The sequence below is a fragment of the Cygnus olor genome, chromosome 18 (assembly GCF_009769625.2).
Source record: "Cygnus olor isolate bCygOlo1 chromosome 18, bCygOlo1.pri.v2, whole genome shotgun sequence".
In the NCBI taxonomy this organism is placed as follows: domain Eukaryota; kingdom Metazoa; phylum Chordata; class Aves; order Anseriformes; family Anatidae; genus Cygnus; species Cygnus olor.
Genome location: NC_049186.1, coordinates 9150035 through 9160730, shown reverse-complemented (window position 1 = coordinate 9160730; position 10696 = coordinate 9150035). Strand labels below are relative to the sequence as shown.

General features: G+C 43.6%; 1 protein-coding gene across 2 annotated transcripts; it reads left to right on the top strand.

Annotated features, from left to right (window-relative positions):
* Positions 1-2287: 2287 nt before the first annotated feature.
* On the top strand, positions 2288-9464 carry DDX5 (DEAD-box helicase 5). 2 transcript variants are annotated; one of them, XM_040530882.1, is made up of 13 exons: positions 2288-2651; positions 4107-4272; positions 4423-4519; positions 4605-4738; positions 4864-4929; positions 5365-5506; positions 5594-5754; positions 5901-6073; positions 6299-6409; positions 6637-6698; positions 6779-6838; positions 8086-8310; positions 8790-9464. In XM_040530882.1, exons 1-13 carry the CDS (start codon positions 2620-2622, stop codon positions 9170-9172), a joined length of 1812 nt encoding a protein of 603 aa, XP_040386816.1. In that variant the 5' UTR covers positions 2288-2619; the 3' UTR covers positions 9173-9464. The 2 variants fall into 2 exon arrangements, with proteins under 2 accessions (XP_040386816.1, XP_040386818.1); XM_040530884.1 differs by having other exon boundaries at positions 2481-2627.
* Positions 9465-10696: the final 1232 nt, after the last annotated feature.

Sequence of the window (10696 nt, the reverse complement as noted above, 5' to 3'; positions counted from 1 at the left end):
ACAAAGATGTTTAACTTGAAGGGGTGGAACAGAAATGAGGAAGTTTCTTTTCAAAGAGGAAATTAAAAGGAGTTACGTGCAGGCTAAAATGCATGCAGGCAAGGCGGAAGTGATCAGAGGCTCTGAGCTTTTTATTTTTTTCAATTCTTCAGAAACTTAGCAAGGTTAAAGAGTGCAGTAACAACAGCTGTATATATACAAACAAAAAAATCAAAATAAGATGTTAAGCTAAATTTAATAGAGAAGATCTGATAATTTGCTATTAATTTTCACAGCCTGTACAAAGACTTTTTTCAGACTCATTAGAATGAAGAAGTCTGTACGATCAGTAGGTAAAGAGTGTGAGTTAAAAGGAATATTTTGGGAGATAAATCCATAGCTTGCTTCTTTACATCACTAACTCATATTGGAAAGAAATGGAGGAGGATCCCCTATCAGAAATATACAGGGGACAATATTATGGAATCTATTCAAATCGAAGTGCTACTGAATTAATAAAAAAAAAAAAAAAAAAAAGATTGATCAGGTAGTATTCCTCCAAATTGCTGATCTGCTAGCAATAGCATGTGACTGGTTGCTTAAGTTCATCTCAGAATCGGGAATGGAAAGAAATAACTGGCTTAAGTTTAATTCTGGGGAATCTGTAGTGAACTTCAGGCTAAAATGTATGCTCCCTATACCAAGGAAGCTGAAAATGCAGTAAACACAATTTCTAGACGCTAATTACCTGCCTGTGGAGATAAACCACAGTATTAAACTGGGAAAAAGCAAACCCAGCTTTCTCAAAAGCATTTGTCTCACAAATCACCTTTTTTTTTTTTTTTTTGCAAAAGTCAATAACTAGGTATATAGGGCAGAACCTAGTTATTATAGCTGATTGTATATGTAACATACGTGAATATCCAAAAAGCTTTACAAATGCTTTGTTCAAGGTCTTTTAAGGAAAAAGATAAACTGATGAGATTTAAAAAAATGTAATTAAATCTCTTTGTTGATCTGTAGTTAAAAGGCAGAAACTGTATGAATAAATAGACAATTTTCATAACAAAGTTCAATACATTTAGAAGTGATGTAGAAAGATGATGTTTAATAAGGGCCTTATGTTTTAAATACACTACCCAATGTATCAACAGTTGAAGCTGGCTGAGGAGTGTCTGAAAGCTTTCGTGTTACTGACCAAGTGAAAATATGCCAGGTGAGGTGTGGATAAAAAGTAGTATACGTGAAGAAGGAACAGCTGTTACTGTTCACTGGGTTACTTTTGAGGAAGAGATTGTGGAAATACCTAGTACTGTTCTTAAAAAAAAAACAACAATAAAATAATAAAAAACCCACAATCATTAGAAAATAATACATGCTAGATCGAAAACATCATTATGCCTTCCTATGCAAATCTGTATGGAGGCCCAGATCTTGAATACTGTGTGCACTTCTTGTCACTGAAGTGGCAAGGTTTATCAGAAGTGTGGAATTGCTTTTAAAGGATAAAAAAATTAGACTGCAATTTTGGCTTATAAATGAGGTGACTTAGAAGATATTATTGTACAGAAATGGTATAAATAATTAAATAGAAAATGATTATTCACTGTTTAATAACTTTGTTTTGTGTCCCCTTGTTCTTATCTGGCAACATATCGAAAATGAAAGGAAATGTTTTTCAGGTAGCGTACAATTAAACTGTGAAGCACGTCATCATGGTATGTTAGAAGCTGAACAAGAGCAGAACAAAAATGGGAGGAAACGTAAATAACTGTTAGCGATTTTTGTCTCAGAAGAGCCGTAAGGCATGGATTGCGAGAAGGTGGGAGGATTACACCCGGGGGTGCTGTTACAGCATTTCCGACCTTGTGTTGTGTTTGTTTGTCTTGGCCACTGCTGGGAACAGGTGTGGGCAACATGGCTGCTTCTGGTTTGGGTTCGAGCTACACCTTTTGTGCTCGAAGCCGCAGGTGGCAAAGACACTCAAGCTAAGTCCCTAGCCAAGCAGGGCAGGTCAGCAGCACCGCAGCCACCTCAGCTATTTTGTTTGTTACCCCTGTGCTAAACAGCCTCGTCCTTCAGCGTATCAGTTGCCACGCTCCTCGTGACCTTTGAACCGCTTTACTGTGGGATCGGGAGATCAGAACAGAGTTACTGTTTCCAATGGCGTGTGTTTATAACTTACGCAGGCGCCCCGCGTGTACCCGAACAGGCCGCTCGCGGAGCGCTTCCCGTCAGCTCCCCTGCCCCCTCAGGCCGCCCCCAGCGGCTCTGCGCACGCGCAGCCGCTCGCGCCCTTCTCCGGGCGGTGACGGCAGCGCTGGCCACGCCCCCAAGGGGAGTGGAACTTCCGGCCGGCCGCGCCGAAGCCGGTCAGTCGGCAGGGCCGCGGCCACGCCCACAGGGGAGGGGGCGGGGACTGCGGCCGGCCGGGGCCGCTTACATAACAGGAGGGGCGGGTTCTGCGCCTGCGTCACGCGCCGGTTCCCGGCAGCCTTTGCGGCGGCCGCTATATAACCGGCATCCGGGCGGCGAGGCGCCCCACAGTCAGTGGCCCCCGACGACGGCAAGGGATCCTGCCGTGCCCCTCGGCCGCCCTCTGTAGTCACCGGGACCGCCTCGCCCACCGCCACCATCGCCATGCCCGGGTATTCCAGCGACAGGGACAGAGGGTGAGTCCGGGGGCCCGGCCGGCGCTAGCCGCCGCCAGCGTCCGGACTCTTGAGCCCGACCGCGGGGGTTGGCTGCGAAGCCGCCTAAAATGGCGGCGAGTCCCGGGGGCTGGGCCCCGTAGCCCTTTTCCCCTCAGCTTTCTCCGCCTCGAAGTTTCTGGAGCTTCGCAGCGGGCAGCCGGGGGAGGGGGAGCGGCCCTGGGAGTCCCCGAGCGCCGCTGGGGGCGGGCTCCGTGCGAGGCTGGCCGCGGGGCTCGCTCCGGGCGCCTTAGCGCAGCCCCGGCCGCGTACCGGGGAGGGGGGCGCACTGTGGGGGACGTGCCCCAGCACGGGCGGGACCCGCAGGGCTCCGTCCCGCAAGCGCCCCCTCCCCCCCCCCCCCCCCCCTCGGGGGGGCCGGCCGAGGTTTGTGGGTCAGTGGGTTGGCCGGGCTCTCCGCCGACGGCGGGGGCTCGGGGAGCAGAGGGTAGGGCGGTTCCTGCTTCCTCCCTGCCTCCCCTCGCGGGGGACGGCGGTTCTGGCGGCCGCTGGCAGAAGCCGGCCGGCTCCCGCTTTGTGTTGTGTAAGCGGATGTTAATGGCCGGCCCCGCCATGCGGTGACTGAGGGGAAATCAAAATGCCGGCTGCTGCTGCTGCCTTTGTTCCTCCTCCTCCTCCCCCCGCCCAGCTCCGACTCTAAAATGGCAGCGGCTGGAAAATGTGGCGTAGACAGAAATGAGAGACAAAGGAAACAGCGCTGGCAGGAAGCAGCGGCCACTCAGCCCGGTCCCCTCTGGGAGCGCTGTGTAGTGTGGAAGGATCGCTCCCAGTTCGCAAAAATTGGGGAGCCATCGGGGCAGGGGAGGGAGCACCGTGCTTGGATCCGGTTTAGCGCTCCTCAACATGTGGCTTTGCTTCGCATCGAGCTGCGCCTCAGGGATGCCAGAGCAGGCTTTCGAGATGAGCCTTTTCAGAACAGAGGGACCTGACCTAAAATGTAAACAGAAAATGTGTGGTCTCATAAAGTTTGCTTACAGAGAGAAGTCTGTCCTTTAAAATACATGGAAAAAATGCTTATGGGAAAGTTGTTCTGAGGTTTTGTAACAGACCCTGCCCACTTTCTGCAGGCAGATACAATAGGAGTGTTACTTGGGTAGGAAACTTTTTTGATCATGGAGTAATACAGATGTGTTAATGTTCTTATTTTGCAAATTGCAAGTAGGCCTTGTAGCTTCATCTTACAGAAGACTGCAGGGTAACGTGTTACTGTAGCTTTTTGACTAGAAAGTTAAGCAGATTATGGCATCCACAACTTTAGTAAGTTTTGGAAGTTTTAGTATCGTGTAGATGAGGTTGATAAATCTGAATTGTAAAGTCACAGGGCAGATCACAAAGATAACAGTGAAGTTGTGGAGGAGGAAGAAGAGGACCAGTGAGTTTCTTTCGGTTTTTATATTATGTTATGTTCTTTTCTAGGTTTGGAGCACCTCGGTTTGGAGGAAGTAGAGGTGGACCTCTTTCTGGGAAGAAATTTGGAAACCCTGGGGAAAAACTTACCAAAAAGAAATGGAATTTAGATGAACTGCCCAAATTTGAAAAGAACTTCTATCAAGAACATCCTGATGTAGTTAGACGTACTGTGGTATGTACTCTATCCAACTCACGCAGAAGTAAACAAATAAGTACAAACATGCTGAGGGTCATGGGGCCTAGTAGGCTTTGGGGGTGTGTGTAAACTTAAGTAACTTTGGTATCAAAGCTTATTTCCAGTAATGGGATTTTTCTTTTGCAGCAAGAGGTTGAGCAGTACAGGTCAAGCAAAGAAGTCACAGTTAGGGGCCATAACTGTCCAAAACCAATAATAAACTTCTATGAAGCCAACTTTCCTGGTAAGTGAAGAAAGCCATACTGTTTGTTTTTTTCCATGCTTGATTAACAAAGTGTGAGTTAATAAATTTTAATTTTCTCTTGAAGCAAATGTTATGGAAGTGATTCAGAGGCAGAACTTCACTGAACCAACTGCTATCCAAGCACAAGGATGGCCTGTTGCCTTGAGTGGATTGGATATGGTTGGAGTTGCACAGACTGGATCAGGGAAAACGCTGTCTGTAAGTTTCCACTAGTGTGGAGTATTGCTAGGTTTCAGCAGTGGAAGTAGTACAGCCTGGTGTACAACAGGCTTGAGCAATCCTGGGAAGAGACTGTAATGGACATTTTCTTTTCTTTCAAACAGTACTTGTTGCCTGCTATTGTGCATATAAATCATCAGCCATTCCTAGAGCGAGGAGATGGACCTATTGTGAGTATTTCTAAATGAAAGAGGAACGTAATTGCTAGAAAAGTTGAATTTTTTGCAGTCCAATTATCCATGCTCATGAAAGTGCATGGCTTCACTAGTGTTTCTCTGAATAAAAGGGTTCCACGTTTTGGTGCCCTCCCAGGAACATTCCATAAGCTTTAATTTGATTCTGTAAAGCTGTATAGGACAGGGCTAGATGTCCCACTTTGGAAATTGCTTTTCACTGGAAGCTTGTGAGTTTTGGGTATCTTCCCACCTAAGATGTGTGGTTGTTTTGGTAATTGTGATTCTACTTAACTTATTTTTGCTTGTTTGGGCTATTCAACTCTAGTCATTCCGGCAATAAAGTGCTATATAATGACCTGATTTAAAGCTTGCATAAGACTAGAAACTTCAAGTAAATATGGAACTAAAAGCTGGGCATCTTACTTCCAGTGTCTTGTGCTGGCACCAACTCGTGAACTGGCTCAACAAGTGCAGCAAGTAGCCGCTGAATACAGCAGAGCATGCCGCTTGAAGTCTACATGTATTTATGGAGGTGCTCCAAAGGGACCACAAATTCGTGACTTAGAAAGAGGTATGGATAAGTTTTGATGCATCTTGTGAAAACTGTGGAACTTTCACTGTGAAAATTATTTCAGCCGACTTACTGTTTGTTTTTTAGGTGTGGAAATTTGCATTGCAACACCTGGAAGACTTATAGACTTCTTAGAAGCCGGAAAGACCAATCTCAGGAGGTGTACTTACCTTGTTCTTGATGAAGCTGACCGGATGCTTGACATGGGATTTGAACCTCAGATCAGAAAAATTGTGGATCAGATAAGAGTGAGTATAAGTGGTACCTGGTATTCCAGAAAAAAATGCCACTGTTAATTAAAACAAGGATATCACAGTTAATTTGTCTGGATAGTCTTGATTGGGCATTTCACTGAACTGTGTTAATTTTGTACTGATACAGTCTCTTTCTCTAGCCTGACAGGCAAACTCTGATGTGGAGTGCCACATGGCCAAAGGAAGTAAGGCAGCTGGCTGAAGACTTCTTAAAAGAATATGTACACATCAACATCGGTGCATTGGAACTGAGTGCAAACCACAACATTCTTCAGATTGTTGATGTGTGCCATGATGTAGAGAAAGATGACAAGTAAGTAGTCGGTGGTGGCTGAACATTCAGTAGGTTTTTTATTAAAATGGTTAATTTTAGCTTGCATATCAACTGAGGTGAACTTGTCTCAGTGGATTTTTTTGACAACAGTCTGATACCCCTAAGAAAACTCAGTGTTGAAAATGAGGCTGGCAAAGCTGACAGCGAAGTGATGATTGTATAGTGTAAGTAATGAAAGCTCTAACTACCATCTCTTCATGACAGGCTTATTCGTCTGATGGAAGAAATCATGAGTGAGAAGGAAAACAAAACAATAGTTTTTGTGGAAACCAAAAGACGGTGCGATGATCTTACCAGAAAAATGAGGAGAGATGGGTAAGTCTAAATAGTAGCTTGAAATTCAGTGAGCCATCCCAGTAGGCTGAACGTGCTCTTGATACTTCATGAGTGACCACTTAAAACTATGGTGTCAAAACTGACACTGCACTAAGTGTCAGCTGAGATGTTAAATCTAGTAGCTGTTTAGAATTTGCTGGTAACTGACTAATCTAATGGAAGTACTCAAAGAATGTTTTGAAGCTGATGAACTTCTGTATTTTCAGGTGGCCAGCAATGGGTATTCATGGTGATAAAAGTCAGCAGGAACGAGACTGGGTTCTAAATGGTAAGTACTTAAGCAATTTTGGTAAGTCTTTTATCAGTTGCTTGATACATGAAGAAACTGATGAGTTGCTTTTGTTACAGAGTTCAAACATGGAAAAGCACCAATCCTGATTGCTACAGATGTTGCATCCAGAGGTCTAGGTTAGTAAAACTCGTAATGCCAGTTGCCCAAAGTTATTTAAAGAAAGTCTATTGCTTTCTTTAACCTCTGCATTTTTCTAAGTTTTCTTCACATAAAGGTGCAGTCTTTGTGGCAAGGCCTAGGCATGACAATCGGAGGACTCGAGGGGGATGGAGGACTAGTGGAAATGATCGGCTGGCTGCTTCCAGTCAAATAGAGAGGTGAAAGCTGAGAGCATTGTGTGCCAGTAATCTTCAAAAGGCAAAGATCATCCTTTAAACTACTACCCCATAAACTGTTCTCTCATGAAATAAGCAGTCTCATTCACAGTTCACTTTGCCCTGGTATTTCTCTTCTCTCCATGCTTTGCATGATTTGCCATGGTGCAGTACTGTTAGTTTTGTGCATACTGTCTGCTGTGATCTGTGGGTCTTTGAATTTCAGTGAGTTTGCTGAAATGTCGAAGAAAATAATTACAATGTTCAATGAAATTTTTTTTCAACCATGAAATGGAGAGAGCAGCTTTAAAATGCACTAAGCCTTGTACAAATTGGTGAGTACTGGCACATGAAATCTGAGAAAAAGTCCACCTCTCACTTTAGCAAGTGGGGCAGGAAAGCAATGGCTTTTCTAAATGCCTTTGAAAGTCGAAGTTCCTCCACCTATATGTAGTCGTCATGTCGAGACCTGCCAGAGAGAGAGACACATTCTCAAGTGAACCCTGGCTTCTTGGAAGCGCTTGCCTAGACGAGACACAGTGCATAAAAACAACTTGGTGACTTTTGGGGGACAGGTATGTTTTTCTTGCAGCTGCAGTTCAAAGGTCTTGGCAAGACGAGCAGTGTGGCCCTTTTTTTTTTGAGCTTCTGATGAGTGTGTATGTGAAGGACCTTGTATGTTTTTACTCTAAGGTCCTCAAATGAGCACATGAAGAGGCTGCTGTGAGCTTTAGTGGCCCTACTGCAAGAAGCATTCAGATGTCACTTGATGATTTGTAAAGGGGACTCTTGAGTTGGGAATGACAAGCAAATGCATACTCCTTTATGGTAAGGTTTTGGATCACAGGGTGGGTGATAAGACGGGAACAGACGGAGTGTGCATAACTTTCTCTTCCACAATATTCATGCAGAAATGGATAACTCTAACACTGTTCTTTGCAGCCATTATTTCATTTAAAGTGCTATTGTCTAACGTTTATCTTCGATTTGGCTGTTGTGGTGTGCAAAACTTTGTACCTCGCTTTTTGCCACACTGCAACGCTTTACAGATGTGGAAGATGTGAAATTTGTCATCAATTATGACTACCCTAACTCCTCAGAGGACTATATCCACCGAATTGGACGAACTGCCCGCAGTACCAAAACAGGCACAGCATACACATTCTTTACTCCTAACAATATTAAGCAAGTAAATGACCTCATCTCTGTGCTTCGGGAGGCTAATCAAGCCATCAACCCCAAATTGCTTCAGTTGATTGAAGACAGAGGTTCAGGTAAGTGCTGCTGTTAGCCATGGGCATAGCTTCCTTCCCAGAACAAACTGGAAGCTCAATTTATGCTTCCAGCCTCCCCAAAAATGGATATGGAAGGTAGCTTAGCTTATTTGGCAGTTATGGTGTCCTGACTAGCAACAACAAAACTGCCTGCCCCCATGGTATTCCATGTGCTGTGGAACATCTTTTAGTGAGCTTTTTTTCTCGTGCTTTTTCCTTCATGCTGCTGCTCATGTTACAGGCGCAGAGTGTATGGATTCCACAATGGTTAGAGAAAGGAATCTAATGTGTCTTCATATAATACAATGCGCCTAGCTGGTGTCCAGTTGGTAACTGGAAAGCTTTCTAGTAGACTTGCCTTGCTGGGGCAGAAAGTAAAAGATCGTTACTAGCTGAACTCATTGGGTGGTACATGAAATGTAGTTTCTATCGTATGTGTGTATATATGCATATATAACTATGTCTTGTCTCTTTAATAGGTCGTTCCCGAGGCGACCGACGTGACAGATATTCTGCGGGCAAAAGGGGTGGATTTAGTAGTTTTAGAGAGAGGGAGAATTTTGAGAGAACCTATGGTGCACTAGGAAAGAGAGACTTTGGAGCAAAAGCTCAAAATGGGGCCTACACTGCCCAAAGTTTCAGTAATGGAACTCCTTTTGGAAATGGTTTTGCAGCTGCAGGCATGCAAGCTGGCTTCAGGGCTGGTAACCCTGCGGGAGCTTACCAGAATGGCTATGACCAGCAGTATGGAAGTAACATTGCAAATATGCACAATGGCATGAACCAACAGCAGTATGCATATCCTGCCACTGGTGCTGCTCCTATGATAGGTTACCCAATGCCAGCAAGTTATTCTCAATAACTTAGTATATTTAAATGTCTCAGTTTTTTTCATAATTGCTCTTTATATTGTGTGTTATCAGAACAGGATAGTTATTTAAGAAATGGGAAACGCAGAAATGACTGCAGTGCAGCAGTAATTATGGTGCACTTTTTCGCTATTTAAGTTGAATATTTCTCTACATTCCTGAAACAATTTTTAGTTTTTTGTACTAGAAAATGCAGACAGTGTTTTCAAAGTAAATGTACAGTGATTTGAAATACAGTAACAGAAGGCAGTGCATGGCCTTCCAATAAAGATATTTGAAGACCGAGTTTTCTTTCAGATGGCAATTTTCTCAACATGTGCACAACTTTACATTAATGGAATGTCAAATGTTTTTATATTAAATTCTAGAAAGGTTTCTCAACTGTGTCTGATTAAACATTTAAGCTTATATAAAAACCAGCCTTGCCTTGATTGGGCTAGATTGCTTAGCATGGCAGGCTCTATTTGATGGGGAAGAAGTTTAAAGCTGGCTTCTAAATAAGTCAGAAACAGTACTCTTCCTTGTCTCATTAGCATAGGGCCAGTTTTTGGAAAAGATCCATTGGAGTAATGGTATAGCTAGGAGTCTTGCTAACCAAAACTCTGCTGAAGTGGTGTTGCTAATGAGCTTCTGCTACAAGTGTAGGAAGCTTTTTTGCAGCACTGTAACTGTTGCATATGTGCAGACTAGGCTTGAGTGTAATGTGTCTACAGCTGTCAAGCCTTGTGAGTTAGCATGCGGGCTTACTATGAGCTTCAGAGAAATGGGAAGATCCTAGCATTAAAATTTCAAGTTATACTTAAACTGGTATTGAGTAGTGATTTCTTTAATAAAGTGTGGGGAGGGAAATGGGCTGGTCGTCAGTGAAGATGATGAATCTTTATCAATATTTGTACATGCAGCTAATGACTCATCTCAATGCACTGCCCATGCTCAGTGGGCAACCCTTCTAAAGCATTTCCTTGATTAGGAGCCTATCTGGCAACAAGCAAAAAAGCCTTGATCCTAGTTTAAAGTGCTTAATGCTTTCATGTACAGTAGCTTAAACTTCCACTTAATACTGATCTTCAGTTCCCTCTTCCTACTTACTGGTAACTGATTAGTTTTAAACTTAATGCTTAACTACCACTTAATGCATTAAGATTGAATCTGCCTGTAAAAATCAGGGCAAGATTCTATCTGGGTTACTGTGAATCCAAGTCCCTGACTTCAAGTCTCTTGAACTTCCATTTTCTGTTGACTGTGCTTTGCTCTTGATGACTTTCCTCTGAGGCTAAGCTTGTGCTATTCTTAACTACACTCTAATCCATAATCCATTTTCTTAAATGTTTCTTCGTGGAATTTCATTACTTGATAGTACTTTCTGTGATCATTTGTTGTTGCTATGAGAGCTTCCATAATACAAGTCCCATAATACTACAGTAAACCTAAAGCTATAGTTAGTAATGTAGAAAGAATCTTAATTAACTTTGCAAAGCTAAATCAACTATGGTGGAAGGAAAAAAAATAGGCTCCTT